This window comes from Vidua macroura, chromosome Z (genome assembly GCF_024509145.1).
Source record: "Vidua macroura isolate BioBank_ID:100142 chromosome Z, ASM2450914v1, whole genome shotgun sequence".
Lineage (NCBI taxonomy): Eukaryota > Metazoa > Chordata > Aves > Passeriformes > Viduidae > Vidua > Vidua macroura.
Window position 1 is genome coordinate 73,264,354 of NC_071611.1, and position 22,036 is coordinate 73,286,389.

The window sequence follows — 22,036 nt, forward strand, 5'->3', positions numbered from 1 at the left end:
AATAATATCCCTAACTGACAGGTTCTAAACCCTCCCTCCTACCCCTAATGGATAGAGGGACTTCTCCTAGCCGGCGGCCTTTTGCCCTCCCCGGCCCGTCGCCGTGCTAGGAGGAATTTCCCCTTGGCCAGACCCCCTGGCCTAGGGTCCTATTCCCCTCTGGTCAGGCTCCTACTCCCTCCCCCTGCCAAAGGAGGGACAATCCCCCAGCCGGTGGCCTCACTACCAGTAGGTCTCCGGTTGAGAGTCTTTAGCCCACCCCAGAGGTCCTAGTTCCTCAAGATGCCCGGGACACTTCCCGCGCTCACCTTGAGGAACTGCCCTTCAGATTGCTTGAGCCGGTGGAACTCCCCTGCGCCCCCCTTGTCCACTCCCCTCCCAGCCAGCCACCCCAATGCCTGTCACTGTACTAGGAGGCCCGGTTCTGAAGGTCTTTCTGGCAAGCCAGAAAGTTTCTGGCAAGCCAGAAAGTTATCCCTACCAACCACCACCTTCGGTTCCTTCGTTTTTGGATCAAGGGTCCAGGGACCGTCCACCCCCCTCCCAGCCAGCCGCCCCAATGCCTGTCACTGTACTGGGAGGCCCGGTTCCGAAGGTCTTTCTGGCAAGCCAGAAAGTTATCCCAACCAACCACCACCTTCGGTTCCTTCGCCTTTTTGGCTCAAGCAACCCCTAGGAGCCCCCACCACCCTGGGGGAACGGGAGCCTACGCGGGTAAGGGCAGGAGAAAAGGAGGTACTCCCCCTTCACCCACGCTAAGGAGGGTCCCTCGGGGTTCCACACTCACTCCACTGATTTATTCCAATCGCTTCCCTCCGTTCCCGGCCGGCCCCCTCGCGGGAGTCCGAAAACGCGGTACTAGGAGGCCCACTGTCACTTCGGGAGTCTGAGGTGCCAGCTCCCGTCTCACTCACTCACCATGCATGAGCGTACCCCCTTATGCCTGCCCCACTCGCAACGCCTACCTGTGCGCTGCAAGCCCCGCTCCCTCTCGAAGGGCCTTCTCAGTCTGGGTTGCCGGGTCTTCAGTCGTCTCTCGGGTGTAGCCAGCAACCGTCTTCGGTCTCAGAGAAATCCAAGTTCCGGCAGCGATAAAAAAAAAAACGCTGGACCGGTCTTCCCGGACCTGTCCTTCTCTGGGACCGCCTCTGGGGCGTGGCTATCCCGGACGAGCCCCCAATCTGTTACGAACAGGAAAATTCAAAGCCAGAATATGTTAAAAAAATTTGGGCCTGTTTATTAAAATCACAGACAGCTGGGGACGAGGTCCCAGGATAAGCCCAGGACCTCAGCGGCAAGCCAGAAAGTAACAATGTGCAACAGTAACTGTGCACAGGCACAGGGTGTTTCCTTGGCAACAAAGTCCGCGGAAAGACCCGGGGTGGCCAGCACCCGGGGTTGTTAAAGTCTCAGGAGGCTGTCGATTGGTGCGTTCTTGATCCTCTCGTTGATTGGCTCCTTTTCTGGTCCTTGATTGGTTTATAAGATGGTGCATTTCTGGCCAATCATTCCTGAACTTCGAGGCACCATTGGTTGATCTGTTTCTCCAATAGCAGGTTGGACTGATGATGTCGTTCTCCGATGCACCTGGCCTCCCCCCCCAATTGGCAACTGTGCACAAACACTTAACTAATGGTACATATTAAACTTCGTAACTAACAGTAACTCACAACCACTTACTACATTAACAATTTAACAATTCATTACATTGACAATTGGTTACATTAATTAACAATTACCTACAACCCACCCGACACAATTTACCCATCACCACTCCCACCTATTAAAACAAGTTTATTTGTAACACCGCTGGCCTCGGCTCCCCTGGCAGAAGTGCCGTGCCTGAAGGACGCTGCCCTGGGCTCCAGCCTGCCCAGCAGCCCGGCTCCCTCCCCCGGTGCCCAGAGTGCTGCACACACTGCTAACCTTTCCCAGGAGTCACAGGGCAGCCGGCAGAAGAGTAGGAATGCTCAGCCAGGCCACCGGCCCTCGGCTGCCCTTCCCCTTTCTCTCGCCCGGGGCAGACTCCAGACGGCCAATGCCTCCGGGCTGGGCTGTGCCCAGCAGGGCTCCGCTTCCCCTCGGCAGCAGCCAGCTGCCGCTTGGCCTCTGAGAGCGGAGGATGTACCCGGGGCCAGGAAGAGGCACGCAGGGCCGGGCTGCTGCCTCCTGCAGCTACAAGGGCCTCCTGGCAGCCTGCCTCTGCCGAGGCTCAGGCTGCTCCGGGCTCTGCCGGGGCTCTGCTGCGGCTCCAGCCCCAGCAAGGCCGGGCCCGCTCTCACCTCACAGTCGCTGACAGCTCTGCACCGCAGGAGACCTTTCAGAGCACCCCCTCTGATCTTGCTGCTTTCTCAGCTGAGCAAGGCTCTCCTCCAGCCAAAGACATTGCACTTAGGCATACAAATCCAAGTGGCAAGCGCCCATGTGCTCTGGAGTCACAGCTGAAGGCCTGCATCGGCACAGGATGTTTTGGCTTCCCCTCTCCCCCTTTGGTTTTTCCTGCAAATGCCATTGCCCTTTCTGCCTCAACTAGAAGTACCACAGCTGGGCAAAAACAGACCAGTGGGCCGTATTCCAAAGGCAGCGTGGTCTGGAGAAGATGAATGAAGAAGAGCTTTCCCCACTTCCACACTGTGCCAAAGACTCCATAAGTGTCACTTTCCACCTTTTGGAAACAACTGACAATTCATAACAAAATCACGAGGTTATTCACAGAGTGAGGAAGAAGGGAATCTTCAAGGAGAGGTGTGGTTTCAGAAACTTTATTCATTTCCAATCCTATTGTTCCAAGTCCGATAAGAAAATCCTACCCTAACTTAACCCTAACCCTAACCCTAACCCTAACTCTAATCGTAACCCTAAACATAACCCTAATCATAACCCTAACCCTAACCCTAATCATAACCCTAATCATAACCCTAACCCTAACCCCAACCCTAACCCTAACCGTAACCCTAAACCTAACCCTAATCATAACCCTAACCCTAACCCTAAACCTAAACCTAACCCTAATCAAAACCCTAACCCTAATCATAACCCTAATCATAACCCTAATCATAACCCTAATCATAACCCTAACCCTAAACATAACCCTAACCCTAACCCTAATCAAAACCCTAACCCTAACCCTAACCCTAACTCTAATCGTAACCCTAAACCTAACCCTAATCATAACCCTAACCCTAACCCTAACCCTAACCCTAACCCTAACCCTAACCCTAACTCTAACCTACAATCCTACTCTAAGTCAATGGTAATGGTCCTGATGTGATTATCACATTCTTGTCTCCTTCCTCTTCTTCACTGAAACAATCAGTGGCACCAGGCAGGACGCAGGCTCAGCAAGTGTTACAAACGGATGCTGCCCAAAGAAAAAAAAACAACAAAAACCAATGAACCGTGACTTTCCAAGCTCAGTATTTCAGAGGATTCCTCTGGCTCCTAGAAAGATGCAGAAAGAGGACCAATGGGACCATCTGCACCTCCATCTTTTATGTGCAGGACCTTGCCATCACAGGCAAACCTGGCCCAGAATCCCACTTATCCCTTTATTCTGGTTTCTCCATCTAGCTGGGATTTTTGCCCTGCCAGTGCTCTAGAAATGGTGCTTTCTGTCCCTGGGGTTTCTTCCTTTCAGGAAACTCCAATGACCCACATAGGTCCCTGTCTTTGAGAGACAGGCACCGTGCTAATTTCCACAGGGAGACAGAGCAGTGTCTACCTTTGCATGCCCTGCCCCTCCTGTGCTGGATGGCACCTTCCTTCCCAGCAGGGCCAGCCGAGTGGCGCTGGCTGCTGCAGTTCCCTCTCTGCCACACAGGCTGGCAGTAAGCCTGGGCCAGTTCCCCTCTGCCTGAGCGTGCCAGGCAGCAGATGGGGCTGGGACAAGTCCCTCTCAGCTGCCCCTGTCTGCGTGCCAGAAACCTCTAAGGGTGGGGTGGGGGGCAGAAACCAGGGCCCCTCAGAGGCTCACAGTGAGCCCCCCACAGCCCCTCCTGCCCACAGCCAAATCTTTCCAGACTGCTCTGCCGGGACTGGCTTCCTTGGGTTCCAGAAACAGCCAGAAAACAGAGCACCTGTCCTCTCAGGAAATGCGGAGAGAGGTGGAGTTATTCAGCTTTGTGAAGAACAGGCCCCAGGGAGACTTTATTGCCACTTTCCAAGACTTCAGAGTGGCTTTGAAGAAAATGGGGGACATCTTTTTTAACATGGCCATTTAACAATAGGATGTGGGCAAATATTTTTAAACAAAATGGGGATCAAGTGTAGGTCTAAGGAAGAACTTGTTTACTCAGAGCATGGTGCAACACCGGCACAGGTTGTCCCAAGAGCTTGTAGGTGCCCCATTCCTGCAGGTATTCCAGGTCAGGTGGGAAAGGGCTCTGAGCAATCTGATCTCTTTGAAGATGTCCCTGCTCATTGCAGGACACTTGGACCAGATGATCTTCACAGGGCCCTGCCAGCCCAGTCTAGGATTCTTCACTGTTTTCATTTGAACAGCACCAAGAGTGGAGGTGAGGAGGAACGGGGGCTCATCTGATGCCTTGGACCTCACTGGAGGAGGAGCCCATCCCTCAGACACTCTTTCACCTGCAGCCCCTTTGCATTTTACCTGCAGGAGCTCCTTGGCTGACCAGCGCTGTGCCTCGTTTCTCAGCAGGCAGCAGCTCAGGAAGTCACGCAGGCAAGGCGAGAATCGGTTGGGCTGCTGCAGCTTTGGTGTCCCTCGTATGTCTATCAGGAGTTGAGGCTGGGGAAAAAGGAAACATAAGGCTCCAGCTGCTTCTTTCCCATCTGTAAGTGCTCTCTCAGATCCCATTGTTTAAGCTCCACTCTGCAGAAACTGCCCTGGAGAGACCCAGAGATGACTTTCCTTTACCAACCAAAAACCCAAACCCCGATGCAGCCACATCTTTTCCAACATTCAGCAGATCTTGCCTTGGCAGCTGATTTCATTGACTGACCTAGTTAGTGGGAACTACATCAGCAAAAGCATGTTTTGCTTCTCTGAGGATTTGCACCAGCCTGACAGGCTATTTGGAAGGGGGAGTTTATTCTATCCATACTATTTCCAAGGATTATTACATGAAAGGAATCTTTGCAGTGCTTGTTGGTCCCTTTAGCACAGCTTCCATGAAACAAAAATCATCAAGTTGTTTTTTTTTTTTTCTCCTCTTGAAAAAAATGCAGATGCAGAATCCATCTAAAATAGACAGAAATAACAATGGAAGGAGGCCTGGGAGTCTCCATGAAAATGCCCACCACAATACTAACAGCTCTGTGCTGGTGGCACTGAAATAGATGGTGACCAAAAAGACTTTGTTATTATCCTCTTCAAGCCAGAGGAAAATTTCCAAGCCTGAAACAGCAAACACACTCCCCTTGAGTATAAATATGGCAGCTTTCTTTCCTTTTCCCACACCCCCAGAGGTCACAAAGAGGGTTTTATCCTGTCTCTCTGCAGCTGTGCTCAGCCACTGGACATGGTGGGGAGCTGGAGTCCTCACTGTCCTTAGAGCTGTGCAAGCCAGGGGTGGCCCTGCTCCTGTGGTAAAGGAACACAGCACCGGCGTCAACCGCCCACGTTGGATCCCAGCCCCGGGCACCTGGCTGCAAGCTCATCAACTTGTTAAAGTACCCAGAAACAGCCAAGAGTTTAGTGTACAATTCTAACTGCAGTCGGAGAAAAACACATCCTAAACTTATCCAGGCCACCCACACGCAAGACTGAACAATGTACAGATGATTTGAAAGCCTGAAAGTTTTGAAGACCCACAGGATTGGGAAAAGATGCTACAGTTTGGAGGAAAATTGATGTGCTGTGGTAAATGAAGGGAAAAGCAAGCAGAACTTGCTTGGGCATTGCTTTGGTGGTTTTTCCTCCTTTTTCTTTTTATTCTTTTTCTTTTTCTTTTTTTCTTTCTTTTTTTCCCTTTCCTTTTTTTTCTTATTTTCTCTTCCTTTTCCTCTTCCTTTCCATTTTTCTCTTACTTTTCTTTTTTTCTTTTCCCTTTTCTCTTCCTCTTCCTTTTCCATTTACTTTTTTTCTTTTTTCTTTTTCTCTAAAATTGAAACTAGGAAGATTCAATCTCCATTTTGAAGGATATTTATCACACATCCAACCATTCCACGGAAAAATTCCTTTTCTTCAGAGACAGAGCTCCAACATTGTTCAAAAAGCAAGTGAAAAATGTCAGGCATGGCTGGAGGCCAAAATGGCAGGTTTCTGAATTGGTTAGGTTTCTGAACTGCCACTTCCCTTCTGATGCAACTAAATCGACAGCAGATGCTGATGTGCTGCAGGGACATTTTCAGAAGGGGACCTTGGTGGAAGTGGTGCCAGCAGATGGCAATGGGATTTTGTCCAATGGCACACTGACCATGGGACAGGTGAGAAAGACAAGCAGGATCAGTGAGTATTTGCACCTTACCGAAACAGGAGTTTCATTCCAGTAAGGAACTTCTCGTTCCACCATTTCGATGCCCATGATTCCAAAAGACCATATGTCCACTTTGGGGCCACATGGTTGACCTGTCACCACTTCAGGCGCCATCCACCCAGAAGTGCTGGCCACTGAGCTCCGTCGACTCTGCTCAGGGGTGAGCTGAGCAAAGAGGCCAGAGTCAGCTGTGGAGAAAAAAAAAAACCATGAAAGCCAGCTCAAGTTAGGAAATCAAGCCAAAGAATTCCCCACTCTCAGTCTAAGAATGTGCTGTTGAGTCTCCTGGAGAACTGTCCACGCTCTGTTTCCTCAGGGCTTTAGACAAGGAAATATGGAATTGGCCACTTCAAAAAAAAAAGCCTCATTTTTTAGACTACCTCCAGCCTTTTATTTTTCTGAAGCTTTACATTGTAGCTCCCTCCCTCTGGAAGGGACACACACAGAGCAACGCCACTCTTGACTCCTTGTTCCTTGTCATACTTCTGTGCATGTTGCAACTGTGCCCACAGTTTGTGGCAGGGTTCCCTGCACTGCCACCAGCACCATTTTTGGGAAGCTGGCAGTCACTCAAAGCAGCCCTGGAATGCTGCACCTGACCAAGAATACACTGACCCAGCTTGACAGAGCCGTCGGTTCTGAGAAGGATGTTGCTGCTCTTCACATCTCGGTGGATCACGAGATTCGAGTGAAGAAAATCCAGGCCTTGCAGGCACTGAGAGAGAAAACAGAAACAGGAGGGCAAAAATTAGCGATGTGATTTCATTACACAAGAAAGGAAACAGCTCTAAAAGATTCCCTCTGCAGGGGAATGGCGAATAATGGCAGAACAGAGTGCCATTGCGAGGAAGAGCTTGCTGCTCCACCACTTGCAGAGCAGGACCTTTCTAAGGAAAAGGCATGTCAGCTTTTGAAAGAGCAACAGCAGCTGCTGTTGTTGTAGACTGTCCCTGCAAACCAGCCAGCATGGCTGCTGCTGCTGTGGATGTGCTTTCTCCATGCAGAGGACAAGTGAGGGGTTTTGCCAAGGAAGAAAAAGTCCCTCCCTTTGGTGTGAAGTGGATCACTTTGGGGTGGGAGGCTGCATGACAAAGGTTTTGTTGATGGCCTCAGCACAGACTTGGAAGTATCACAACAGTCACCTTCCTGAAGCAAAGAGCATTTTGGCTGCACTAGTGTCCTTTTCAGTTGAGGACTGAGAGAAATGAGTCTTTTTTTCTTTGCTGATCATTTCAAATGCTGCCACCAGCACCATTGCTTTTACAGACAAGGAATGCAGTGCAGACAGGCTGGAGATAAAAGTTTAGGGAGGCAAGGTGGAGAACAGCAAATACAAATACAAGAGACAGAGCGAGAATACAACAGCAGGAGATATGAGTACAAGAACTGAGTACTGTGAGTGCAGGGGCACTGGCAGGCATTTCACTTGAGAGGCTTTTGCTTGCCCATAGCATACCAGCAACACAGAAACAAAGCTTGGCACATGAAATCACTCCAGGTCGGAGCCCTGTTTCCCAGACAATCCTGCCCAAGCCCTGGGCAGCACAGGTGGGATTGCTGACCTCCCGACTGATGGCTGCCATCTCGTCTTCAGACAGGTAGGTCTCGCTGATGACATCGCTCAGAGTGCCTCCGTCCATGTACTCCATGACCAGCCAGAGCTGCCCATCCACAAGGTAGCTGAAAGAAGGAAACAAGAGCATGGAGATAAACATGCATGGCTAGGTTGTTTTCTTGATTGATTCTTGTTTCCAAGTCCCTTTGTGACAAGGACAGAATGAAAGGAATAGACATTCCCTCTAGGCTGTGCATTGTTTGCAATCTGTCTCAAGAAGAAAGGCACAGCTGTGAAAAAAGGAGATGTCTTCAATAGCCAGCAAGTAAAAACTGCAGGTTAGGAACAGATCAAAAACCTGTCAAACTGCATGTTTTTGGAAATAAGCACCTAGTCTTCCTGGCATGCAAAGCAATGGAAAAGAGGGGACACAATCCAAGGGAAATCCATGTTAGTTTATCTGGACGTAAGAGGACTCTTGAAAAAAACCAAGCCCCAAAACAATGTGGTGGCTGTGAACTTACAGGCTATTGATTTAGTAAGATATGAGTGAAGCAGGTTTTTGAATAATTTTAGAACTCTGTGTACTGGGGAAGACTCATGCAGACAAGATGCACTCTCTTCCCATCCACTGGAGATGAGCAGAGCAATAATAATTAACCAATAATTACAGCTCTATTTTCTGCCAGTGAACAAAGTGGAATTTTACCATGCATGTTTGCAATATGTAAACAAACATTCACAACAACTCACCTGTCTAAATAGTTGACCAGATTGGGATTCATATTTGGCTTCATGACCATGAGTTCATAGACTCTTAGTTCCTTCTTCCTCAGTTCTTGGAGATTTATTTTCTTTATGGCCACCTAAAATGACATTGAAAATCAGTAACTTGAGAAGTTGGCGGCACAAGACCGCAAGGCACATGGAGCGAGTGCTTTTGCAATGCCACAGCCCAGCTGTGCCAAACTGCCTTGTGATTGGGCATTGCAGTAATTAGGAACTGACATTGCAACAGCCCATTTCTCTGCTCCCTTGGAGGCCACTTACAGGACACGTGGCCACTGAGGTTTTGCCTTGTCCACTTGGTAACTGTGGTGTCTCAACTATCACCCACAAAGCTCTGAGCACACTCCCTGCTGCTTTGTCTGGGATTCAGAAGAAGTAATCCATGCCTTAATACTCTGTGGATACATCTCGGGCTATGGGCAGGACTTAGGGCTTTTAGGGACACCGTGCAGATCTCTCCCTACGTGCAGTTCTCCAGTGCAGCACTGCAGGTGGCTAAGGAACTACCAGTAACTTTCAGATGCATTTGCTGGCAAGCAGAAGTGAGAATTCAGGACTCTGAAGCCATAGCCCCAAAGAGCAGTGAGATGCTCAAAGGCACCACCTTTGTTTTAGCAATGGAGAGCAAATGAGCACATCCTTCTCTGAAAGGAACTGCTGCCCTCCTTGCCTTCCTTCTGGCAGCTGAGAAGGACAAAGACTGTCCCAAATGTATTTTGCAGGCTGGTAGCAGTCTGTGCTTCTTGTGCCTTTTCTGCACACCTCTACTCAAAGCTCCAGCCACAGCTGCTCACACCAGAGGACCTGCGGGAGATGTTGACATTTACCTGTCCTCCTGTGGCATTATCAAGTGCTCTGCAAACATCTCCAAAAGTCCTAGAAACAAAAAAGCAGCAAAGAAAGGAGAAGACATTTAGATCTTGCATTGAAAGCCAGTCCACAGAGGAGATCTCTGCTGCAAATGCCTAAAACCTGCTGGATGCAGGCGGGCTCTGCCCGAAGGCAGATGATGCATTTTCCTCTCAAGTGCATGGGCACTGGGCCTGTCCCTGAAGCGTTGCCGTTTACTGCCTCAGCTCCTAAGGAGATCTCCTTCTTTCACCTTGGGTTTCAGGTTCTAAACTGTGCAGTTTTTATCCTGACCATGGAGTATTTCCTTCAGCAATCTTTTGGAAAGAAATGTTCCTGAGAACTGTTATCTGACAGCTATCAGGGAGTAGGTTGCTCTTTCAGGCAAGCATGTTTCTTCCCCTTTTATTAGTGTGGCTGTATGATTTGGAGATATACAAAAATGCTCAGGAAATTAACACAGAACTGTCCCACACTTGAGAGACAAGGAAATCTTCCAGGTCCTGTTCCTTGCTGCAGGCAAGAACTTGGCAGCATGGAGGTGTCTCTGCCAATGCCTTCTTGGGCACACTCACAAATTCGGAGCAGCACTGAGAGATGGGACAATCTATCCCCAGTGTCTGAACATGGGGATAGATGTCTGTTTGCAGCTGTTCTGACTTCACACTGCATAGATATTCCACCAGAAAAACACCTGGCCCATGGTTATGTAGAAGTGACTGTGGTTGGACTCACCCTCTGCCAATATATTCCAGTTCCGTGTATTTCATCACAGGATTTTCCATGTTCACTATTGTCCCTGAGGGAAACAAAATGCAAGATGCTCACTTTAAAGCAGCGATCCCAGCTTCCAGGAGATTCAAAAGACAGACCCAGAGCCTGGAGCTTTGAACCCTTTGTGTTCGGCTGGGTAACAACAACAACCAGGCAGACAGCTCTGCGGCACAGGTGGCCAGCACAGAGACTGCTTTTCTACAGCAGTTCCTGTGGGGAAATGTCTCTAAATGTCCCTGGGACACCAAACTCAGGAAAAGCATTTGGTACAGCTATGTCGACACCTGCACACAATAGACTGTCCCTCAGACAAGAAATACAGCAGACGTACTCCGTAGCTCCAGGGAGTCATCCTTGATCTCCTGTTGCTGAGCAGCAGCTGGGTCAGCACTGGAGATGAACAAACCGCCCCGGCTCCGCTTCTCAGGGTGGAGAGCAAAGGCTCCTTTAGACCATGCTGCTGCAGCAGCAGGTTTGGTGACAAAGCCCTTGTAGATCTGGGACAAGAAATGAGTTTATGTCAGAAAGGTGGCTGGCAGAGATTAGCCTGAGATTCCATTTCAAATGCAAGTCCTTAGGAAGGTGCTGTCAGCAACATGCAGGGCTCTTAAGTGGGTTTTTTCTGATGTCCACTTCTCAGACTGGATGGGTCAAAACCAAAGGCTAGTTCTACTCGAGTGGATGGCCAGATTCATGGTCCATTTTCATGGATTTTCTGAAGGATCACTGCCACAATGACCATTCTACTTCCACTCAAGGATTCCTTTCCCCCTCCAAGGGCTTCAGACACACGTGCAGCTCCTTGTTCAAGTGTTCGTCCTCCCCCCACTGTGTCTTCTTTTCCTGCACCATCTTCAGGTCATGCCCAACCTGTAGCACCTTTGGTGGGGACACTTCCTGTGCCTCACGCCAGCCTCGGGGCTCTTCATTGCCACTCATTTGCCGGAAGTCTTTGCCGGCTGCCCGGTGAGATGTCAACACTTGCACCTCGAGTCAAACAGAACAAAGCAGTCAGAGACTACAGCTTGTCCTGTCAGTCAGGAGTCACTGACTGTGAGGAAAGAACAGATTTACAAGGGATACAGACAGCTTGTTTCAATCCTCCATCTGGGTCACCATATTCCCCTGTAAAAACACCTCAAGAAACAAGGAGAGCAGGAACAGGCCAGCAGGAATCAATTTGGATGACTGCTGGCCAAAAGGCCAAAGGACAAGTCCCACTGTCCAGGGCAGCAGTTGAGATTCAGCACACCAGGAAATGTCCTTCTGAGTGACTGTGATACACACTAGAGCAGGATGGCACTCAGAGGCATCACCCCGCTCCCTGCTGCTCTGCACTGGGAAGGCCAGAAGGGCAGAAACCACCAGTTTGGTGACTGCAGTGGCTATCCCTCTTTCACTCACTTGCTTTTGTAGAGCCTGAGGGAGGGGATTAAGTTTTTCTCTGATGATTTTAATTTCTTCCTCCTGCCTCTTCTCCCTTGCCTTGATCTTAGCGTGAGCTTTCTGAAAGTCTGTGTCCAGCTGTTCCTTCAATTTCTCTAAAATACAAGAGAGAGGATCTTTCATGAGTGGAGTGGCTGCCACTCTTTCACTCACCTGATTTTGTTGATCGCCCCTCTGCTGATGGAGATTCATCTCCTCTTGAATTCTTCTCGTGTCTTCCTGGTTCCTCTTCTTCACTTCTGTGATGGCACTCTGAGCTTCGGGCAGCTCTGCTTGTGGCTCTGCCTTGATGTTCTGTACACACAAATGCAGAGCAAGTGACTGGGAGCTGCCATAAGGCTCAGCTTTTTCCTCTTGCAGCCTCAAAATCACATTTATTCAGCCACTTCTTTCTGCTTCCATACCCACACCTGCTTCCAATGGAACCCTCTTGTCCCAGTGCTGATCTCTGCAGATTCCAAGGCTCTGTGCTTTCAGTGCCTCTGGGACTCCTGGCCTCCTCACTCCCAAGAGCTCTGTTTTATGCCCCTCTTCCTGCCCTTTCCCTCTGACACCTGGCGAGTCAGGCTTACCTGGCCATTCTCCTGTGGCTCTTCCACCTGCTGCCTGAGCTGCTCTTCCTGCTCTCGGGCTCTCAGCTCTCCCTGAGTCTGGCATGGCATCTCTGATAACACAATCTGCTCCTGCTCTTTCTCTGGAAGGATCTGCACAGAAAGCAAGAGAAGATGGGTTTCAGCTTTCCATAGGACATTTGTGGGCTAAGACTCAAGGACTGATGGGCTCACACGTTCCCAGAGCACTGTGCTGCTGCTCTCCTGGGTCATTCTCTGCCCGTGGGGAGGCACAGATTCCAAAGTGACCCTGGCACTACAATCAGGGGCCATCTGGGGCTGAAGCTCCAACAGCCTCTCAGGCAGCTGACAGGGAAGGTGTGGCATTTCTCAGGGGTCTGGTGAGGGCCTCCCTCTGCTCCTGCCATGTCCTGTTTGTCTTTCAGTAGTGACTGACACCCAGCCCAGTCCCACAGCTCCATCCTGCCTCTGCAGGTGGCTTCCTGGGTGAGCTCACCCTTTATGAGAGACACTTCTGGAGTTCATGTTCTCTTCACCACCTAAAACATGGAATACTTCCACCTCTCTGGGACAGGCAGAAAATTAAAAAATTAACTGGGGGCTTCAGGAAGAAGAGGCTGGAGGTGGAAAACAGCTCTGAGGGGAAAAAAAAAACCCACCATATCTGGAGGGGAAAACAGCTCTGCCTGCTCGGAATCGGTCAACAGAACGTGTCTCTAATCCTCTCCTGAAAGGGATGCTTTAGGTGAACTTTGCACCTCCAACTGCTTTGGACCAGAGCCAAGAAGATTCAATTATACAAATGATAGATAGATAGAGAGATAGATAGATAGATAGATAGATAGATAGATAGATAGATAGATAGAACTCACTCTTATAATCTCTCTTTCCTATCATTTCTGTTGCTACACACACTTGGTAGCCATTGCCCTGATCAGCAGCAATCCTGAGATTGCTCTCCTATTGCTTAAATAAACCACACTTCCGGGGAATCTGGAGCATTTAGGTCCTTATGGAATGCAATCAGATCCAGAGCACTGCATTGGGAATGGCACTCTTGCAGCATCTGTGCTCGGCCAAGAGCTTCTCTTGGACTTGACAACACTGAGAGTGCTAAAGGGGCTGTAAACAGAAATAAAGCCCAGCCCCTCCCAGCTCCTCTGGTCTCTGAGGACCAGCTGGAATGCAAGAGCATTGATTTCCTGCTCAATTTCCAAACACCACATTTACTGATTCCCTGGGCTGCAAAAAGGCAGAGGTACTGTCAATATGAACGCGAAGTGAAAGGCCCTATTGACTGGCCTGGCACCAGAACAGCTCCTTCGGCACCGAGCTCGCAGCCCCAAACAATGTGTTCTCATGCAAAAATAATGCATCCTCCAGAAATGTCACCTTACAAAAGAAAAACCTAGCAGAATCTTGATAATTGATGGAAAAGGGCAGAAAAGATGGAGGAAAACCACCTGGCCGTGCTGAAAAATGAGAACCTGAACAGGAAATCTACTCCTAAAAAAGGAAGAAACCACAAGATGTAAGAGTCACCAAAAAAAGTGCAAAAGCACTTGGATGCTGTGAGAGGATATTTGCAGAAGAAATAGCATTTGTAGTGAGCACTGTCCTCTATGGATCTATGGAAGTGTGCCTGAAGGGCCCTGACGAGCCTCCCGTTGTCCAGGCTAAAGCTCCCTCAGCACCTCCTCCTTGGCCTTGCACTCCACAGCCTTCCCCAGCTCCCGTGTCCTCCTCTGCACACGCTCCAGCCCCTCAAGGACTTTCTGCTTCACAGGGGCCCACAACTGGGCACAGCACTCCCAGCTGTGGCCGCAGCGCTGCCCAGCCCAGGGGGACGCTCCCTGCCCTGCTCCTGCTGCCCCACTCTTGCTGACACAGGCCAGGACGCCCTTGGCCTTCTTGGCTCCCTGGCCACGCGCTGGCCCACCTTCAGCTGCTCTTGACCGGCACCCCTGGGTCCTTTGGGCCCACGCAGCTCCCCCACCACAAACTTGCCCCTTTGATGTCAAATACAGCAGCCACAATTCCAAGATGTCCTTCCTCTTCTCAGCAACACAAGACAGCAGTCAAGGACTTGCAGCTTCACCCCCACGCGAGGCACTAATGCCATTTCCAAAGCTGCAGGCTTCATCCCAAAACGCATCCACAAAAACTCGCCCCTTCTGCTTTTTGCCTGACAAGAAGCCTTCCCTACAAGGCACTTGCTTCCTTTGGCCTCACCCCACAAGAATGGCCTACCCCAGCTTCATGGACAACGCAATCATCTCCTTGCAGCTTATCAAAAGCCAAAAGAGACTGTACAAGTGAAGAACTGCTGCAGAAAACTGCAGAACACTTCCACAAGCCAAACACACCTTTGCACAAAGGGAAAACAACTAAAGAAAGCCCTGTAACCTCCAGCATGAGCACCTGTGCCCTTGGCCACGGCCCTGCAGAAGCCCAGAGACAGAGCTTCACTGAGCCAAGCAGGCAGAAGCTGAGCCGCAGCCCCCAGCTCTTGGGTGCCTGAAGGTGACAGGCCAAAGGCCAATTTCTAGCTGTCCCTGCCTGCAGGAAATGGCCGCGTCCTGCGGGATTCCAGCACTCAGCATCCTCAGCCAGCAACAGCAAGTGCTGGCTGCTCAGAAACTTGCAACTCTGCCTTGCACTAAAGACAGCAGCACCCACAACTGGCACTTACTCTCTTGGAAGCATCAGGCTCTGCTGTGACCACAGCTGCAGGCTCGTGGTCGTCTTGCTCCTTTTGCTCCTCTTTGGCTTCTTCTCCAGGAGCAGAGGGAGCCGGGGCAGAGACTGCTGCTGCTTCTGTCATCTGTGGCAAGAGAGAAACATGAGGGACAGGCCGTTACCTATCGTTTAGCACCTCCTTTCTCCTGGCATCTACAACCACCTCTTTGAAGGAGAAATCATCAGCATTCTTAGCAACGGCATTCTAAGTCACTCCGGCCAGATTGAAATGGGCTAATTCAAGAGAACTCTGTTTGCCTAGGAATTTGATCGTCCTCCATGGCTGCTATCTGCAAGGCACAGTGCCTCTGCACAAGGGAGCTTTTAGCTCTTGAAAGCTGTGAAATGGAAAAGTAGGAAATAGCCAGCAAGGCCTTTGCTATTGCTGCGGCAGACATGGAAAAGTAAAAGTGGACCAGAATCCCATTCGGTGCAGGAAAAGGGCAGGAAAGCTTGTGCAGAAGCATCTTTGCTTGCTGGGAAGAGAGAAAATGAGCAGGGCTTCTCCTCCTAGCAAGCCAAGAAACCACAAGTTGCAAGTGTCACCTGCTCAGGTGGCTAAAGCACATGGATGCAGAGCGGGGATGTTTGGCAGGGAAGCAGGCCTTGGGGTGAGCGCTGTCCTCTATGGATCTATGGAAGTGTGCCTGAAGGGCCCTGACGAGCCTCCCGTTGTCCAGGCTAAAGCTCCCTCAGCACCTCCTCCTTGGCCTTGCGCTCCACAGCCTTCCCCAGCTCCCGTGTCCTCCTCTGCACATGCTCCAGCCCCTCAAGGACTTTCTGCTTCACAGGGGCCCACAACTGGGCACAGCACTCCCAGCTGTGGCCGCAGCGCTGCCCAGCCCAGGGGGACGCTCACTGCCCTGCTCCTGCTGCCCCACTCTTGCTGACACAGGCCAGGACGCCCTTGACCTTCTTGGCTCCCTGGCCACGCGCTGGCCCACCTTCAGCTGCTCTTGACCGGCACCCCTGGGTCCTTTGGGCCCACGCAGCTCCCCCACCACAAACTTGCCCCTTTGACGTCAAATACAGCACCCACAATTCCAAGATGTCCTTCCTCTTCTCAGCAACACAAGACAGCAGTCAAGGACTTGCAGCTTCACCCCCACGCGAGGCACTAATGCCATTTCCAAAGCTGCAGGCTTCATCCCAAAACGCATCCACAAAAACTCGCCCCTTCTGCTTTTTACCTGACAAGAAGCCTTCCCAACGAGGCACTTGCTTCCTTTGGCCTCACCCCACAAGAATGGCCTACCCCAGCTTCATGGACAACGCAAATATCTCCTTGCAGCTTATCAAAAGCCAAAAGAGACTGTACAAGTGAAGAACTGCTCCAGAAAACTGCAGAACACTTCCACAAGCCAAACACACCTTTGCACAAAGGGAAAACAACTAAAGAAAGCCCCGTGACCTCCAGCATGAGCACCTGTGCCCTTGGCCACGGCCCTGCAGAAGCCCAGAGACAGAGCTTCACTGAGCCAAGCAGGCAGAAGCTGAGCCGCAGCCCCCAGCTCTTGGGTGCCTCAAGGTGACAGGCCAAAGGCCAATTTCTAGCTGTCCCTGCCTGCAGGAAACGGCCGCGTCCTGCGGGATTCCAGCACTCAGCATCCTCAGCCAGCAACAGCAAGTGCTGGCTGCTCAGAAACTTGCAGCTCTGCCTTGCACTAAAGACAGCAGCACCCACAACTGGCACTTACTCTCTTGGAAGCATCAGGCTCTGCTGTGACCACAGCTGCAGGCTCGTGGTCGTCTTGCTCCTTTTGCTCCTCTTTGGCTTCTTCTCCAGGAGCAGAGGGAGCCGGGGCAGAGACTGCTGCTGCTTCTGTCATCTGTGGCAAGAGAGAAACATGAGGGACAGGCCGTTACCTATCGTTTAGCACCTCCTTTCTCCTGGCATCTACAACCACCTCTTTGAAGGAGAAATCATCAGCATTCTTAGCAACGGCATTCTAAGTCACTCCGGCCAGATTGAAATGGGCTAATTCAAGAGAACTCTGTTTGCCTAGGAATTTGATCGTCCTCCATGGCTGCTATCTGCAAGGCACAGTGCCTCTGCACAAGGGAGCTTTTAGCTCTTGAAAGCTGTGAAATGGAAAAGTAGGAAATAGCCAGCAAGGCCTTTGCTATTGCTGCGGCAGACATGGAAAAGTAAAAGTGGACCAGAATCCCATTCGGTGCAGGAAAAGGGCAGGAAAGCTTGTGCAGAAGCATCTTTGCTTGCTGGGAAGAGAGAAAATGAGCAGGGCTTCTCCTCCTAGCAAGCCAAGAAACCACAAGTTGCAAGTGTCACCTGCTCAGGTGGCTAAAGCACATGGATGCAGAGCGGGGATGTTTGGCAGGGAAGCAGGCCTTGGGGTGAGCGCTGTCCTCTATGGATCTATGGAAGTGTGCCTGAAGGGCCCTGACGAGCCTCCCGTTGTCCAGGCTAAAGCTCCCTCAGCACCTCCTCCTTGGCCTTGCGCTCCACAGCCTTCCCCAGCTCCCGTGTCCTCCTCTGCACATGCTCCAGCCCCTCAAGGACTTTCTGCTTCACAGGGGCCCACAACTGGGCACAGCACTCCCAGCTGTGGCCGCAGCGCTGCCCAGCCCAGGGGGACGCTCACTGCCCTGCTCCTGCTGCCCCACTCTTGCTGACACAGGCCAGGACGCCCTTGACCTTCTTGGCTCCCTGGCCACGCGCTGGCCCACCTTCAGCTGCTCTTGACCGGCACCCCTGGGTCCTTTGGGCCCACGCAGCTCCCCCACCACAAACTTGCCCCTTTGACGTCAAATACAGCACCCACAATTCCAAGATGTCCTTCCTCTTCTCAGCAACACAAGACAGCAGTCAAGGACTTGCAGCTTCACCCCCACGCGAGGCACTAATGCCATTTCCAAAGCTGCAGGCTTCATCCCAAAACGCATCCACAAAAACTCGCCCCTTCTGCTTTTTACCTGACAAGAAGCCTTCCCAACGAGGCACTTGCTTCCTTTGGCCTCACCCCACAAGAATGGCCTACCCCAGCTTCATGGACAACGCAAATATCTCCTTGCAGCTTATCAAAAGCCAAAAGAGACTGTACAAGTGAAGAACTGCTCCAGAAAACTGCAGAACACTTCCACAAGCCAAACACACCTTTGCACAAAGGGAAAACAACTAAAGAAAGCCCCGTGACCTCCAGCATGAGCACCTGTGCCCTTGGCCACGGCCCTGCAGAAGCCCAGAGACAGAGCTTCACTGAGCCAAGCAGGCAGAAGCTGAGCCGCAGCCCCCAGCTCTTGGGTGCCTCAAGGTGACAGGCCAAAGGCCAATTTCTAGCTGTCCCTGCCTGCAGGAAACGGCCGCGTCCTGCGGGATTCCAGCACTCAGCATCCTCAGCCAGCAACAGCAAGTGCTGGCTGCTCAGAAACTTGCAGCTCTGCCTTGCACTAAAGACAGCAGCACCCACAACTGGCACTTACTCTCTTGGAAGCATCAGGCTCTGCTGTGACCACAGCTGCAGGCTCGTGGTCGTCTTGCTCCTTTTGCTCCTCTTTGGCTTCTTCTCCAGGAGCAGAGGGAGCCGGGGCAGAGACTGCTGCTGCTTCTGTCATCTGTGGCAAGAGAGAAACATGAGGGACAGGCCGTTACCTATCGTTTAGAACCTCCTTTCTCCTCGCATCTACAACCACCTCTTTGAAGGAGAAATCATCAGCATTCTTAGCAATGGCATTCTAAGTCACTCCGGCCAGATTAAAATGGGCTAATTCAAGAGAACTCTGTTTGCCTAGGAATTTGATAGTCCTCCATGGCTGCTATCTGCAAGGCACAGTGCCTCTGCACAAGGGAGCTTTTAGCTCTTGAAAGCTGTGAAATGGAAAAGTAGGAAATAGCCAGCAAGGCCTTTGCTCTTGCTGCGGCAGACATGGAAAACTAAAAGTGGATCAGAATCCCATTCGGTGCAGGAAAAGGGCAGGAAAGCTTGTGCAGAAGCATCTTTGCTTGCTGGGAAGAGAGAAAATGAGCAGGGCTTCTCCTCCTAGCAAGCCAAGAAACAACAAGTTGCAAGTGTCACCTGCTCAGGTGGCTAAAGCACATGGATGCAGAGCGGGGATGTTTGGCAGGGAAGCAGGCCTTGGGGTGAGCGCTGTCCTCTATGGATCTATGGAAGTGTGCCTGAAGGGCCCTGACGAGCCTCCCGTTGTCCAGGCTAAAGCTCCCTCAGCACCTCCTCCTTGGCCTTGCGCTCCACAGCCTTCCCCAGCTCCCGTGTCCTCCTCTGCACACGCTCCAGCCCCTCAAGGACTTTCTGCTTCACAGGGGCCCACAACTGGGCACAGCACTCCCAGCTGTGGCCGCAGCGCTGCCCAGCCCAGGGGGACGCTCCCTGCCCTGCTCCTGCTGCCCCACTCTTGCTGACAGAGGCCAGGACGCCCTTGGCCTTCTTGGCTCCCTGGCCACGCGCTGGCCCACCTTCAGCTGCTCTTGACCGGCACCCCTGGGTCCTTTGGGCCCACGCAGCTCCCCCACCACAAACTTGCCCCTTTGACGTCAAATACAGCAGCCACAATTCCAAGATGTCCTTCCTCTTCTCAGCAACACAAGACAGCAGTCAAGGACTTGCAGCTTCACCCCCACGCGAGGCACTAATGCCATTTCCAAAGCTGCAGGCTTCATCCCAAAACGCATCCACAAAAACTTGCCCCTTCTGCTTTTTGCCTGACAAGAAGCCTTCCCAACGAGGCACTTGCTTCCTTTGGCCTCACCCCACAAGAATAGCCTACCCCAGCTTCATGGACAACGCAAATATCTCCTTGCAGCTTATCAAAAGCCAAAAGAGAGTGTACAAGTGAAGAACTGCTGCAGAAAACTGCAGAACACTTCCACAAGCCAAACACACCTTTGCACAAAGGGAAAACAACTAAAGAAAGCCCCGTGACCTCCAGCATGAGCACCTGTGCCCTTGGCCACGGCCCTGCAGAAGCCCAGAGACAGAGCTTCACTGAGCCAAGCAGGCAGAAGCTGAGCCGCAGCCCCCAGCTCTTGGGTGCCTGAAGGTGACAGGCCAAAGGCCAATTTCTAGCTGTCCCTGCCTGCAGGAAACGGCCGCGTCCTGCGGGATTCCAGCACTCAGCATCCTCAGCCAGCAACAGCAAGTGCTGGCTGCTCAGAAACTTGCAGCTCTGCCTTGCACTAAAGACAGCACCACCCACAACTGGCACTTACTCTCTTGGAAGCATCAGGCTCTGCTGTGACCACAGCTGCAGGCTCGTGGTCGTCTTGCTCCTTTTGCTCCTCTTTGGCTTCTTCTCCAGGAGCAGAGGGAACCGGGGCAGAGACTGCTGCTGCTTCTGTCATCTGTGGCAAGAGAGAAACATGAGGGACAGGCCGTTACCTATCGTTTAGCACCTCCTTTCTCCTGGCATCTACAACCACCTCTTTGAAGGAGAAATCATCAGCATTCTTAGCAATGGCATTCTAAGTCACTCCGGCCAGATTAAAATGGGCTAATTCAAGAGAACTCTGTTTGCCTAGGAATTTGATAGTCCTCCATGGCTGCTATCTGCAAGGCACAGTGCCTCTGCACAAGGGAGCTTTTAGCTCTTGAAAGCTGTGAAATGGAAAAGTAGGAAATAGCCAGCAAGGCCTTTGCTCTTGCTGCGGCAGACATGGAAAACTAAAAGTGGATCAGAATCCCATTCGGTGCAGGAAAAGGGCAGGAAAGCTTGTGCAGAAGCATCTTTGCTTGCTGGGAAGAGAGAAAATGAGCAGGGCTTCTCCTCCTAGCAAGCCAAGAAACCACAAATTGGAAGTGTCACCTGCTCAGGTGGCTAAAGCCCTTGCATGCAGAGCGGGGATGTTTGGCAGGGAAGCAGGCCTTGGGGTGAGCGCTGTCCTCTATGGATCTATGGAAGTGTGCCTGAAGGGCCCTGACGAGCCTCCCGTTGTCCAGGCTAAAGCTCCCTCAGCACCTCCTCCTTGGCCTTGCGCTCCACAGCCTTCCCCAGCTCCCGTGTCCTCCACTGCACACGCTCCAGCCCCTCAAGGACTTTCTGCTTCACAGGGGCCCACAACTGGGCACAGCACTCCCAGCTGTGGCCGCAGCGCTGCCCAGCCCAGGGGGACGCTCCCTGCCCTGCTCCTGCTGCCCCACTCTTGCTGACACAGGCCAGGACGCCCTTGGCCTTCTTGGCTCCCTGGCCACGCGCTGGCCCACCTTCAGCTGCTCTTGACCGGCACCCCTGGGTCCTTTGGGCCCACGCAGCTCCCCCACCACAAACTTGCCCCTTTGACTTCAAATACAGCAGCCACAATTCCAAGATGTCCTTCCTCTTCTCAGCAACACAAGACAGCAGTCAAGGACTTGCAGCTTCACCCCCACCCGAGGCACTAATGCCATTTCCAAAGCTGCAGGCTTCATCCCAAAACGCATCCACAAAAACTCGCCCCTTCTGCTTTTTGCCTGGCAAGAAGCCTTCCCTACGAGGCACTTGCTTCCTTTGGCCTCACCCCACAAGAATGGCCTACCCCAGCTTCATGGACAACGCAAATATCTCCTTGCAGCTTATCAAAAGCCAAAAGAGACTGTACAAGTGAAGAACTGCTGCAGAAAACTTCAGAACACTTCCACAAGCCAAACACACCTTTGCACAAAGGGAAAACAACTAAAGAAAGCCCCGTGACCTCCAGCATGAGCACCTGTGCCCTTGGCCACGGCCCTGCAGAAGCCCAGAGACAGAGCTTCACTGAGCCAAGCAGGCAGAAGCTGAGCCGCAGCCGCCAACTCTTGGGTGCCTGAAGGTGACAGGCCAAAGGCCAATTTCTAGCTGTCCCTGCCTGCAGGAAATGGCCGCGTCCTGCGGGATTCCAGCACTCAGCATCCTCAGCCAGCAACAGCAAGTGCTGGCTGCTC

General features: G+C 51.7%; 1 protein-coding gene across 1 annotated transcript; it reads right to left on the reverse strand.

Annotated features, from left to right (window-relative positions):
- Positions 1-7,700: 7,700 nt before the first annotated feature.
- LOC128822344 (serine/threonine-protein kinase PAK 3-like) lies at positions 7,701-8,840 on the reverse strand (the record flags this gene model as incomplete). The annotated part of the gene is made up of 3 exons (XM_054004040.1): positions 7,701-7,729; positions 7,822-8,120; positions 8,749-8,840. Coding segments are annotated over 3 exons (420 nt in total), but the record flags the coding sequence as incomplete, so codon positions are not given.
- Between the last annotated feature and the right edge of the window lie 13,196 nt (positions 8,841-22,036).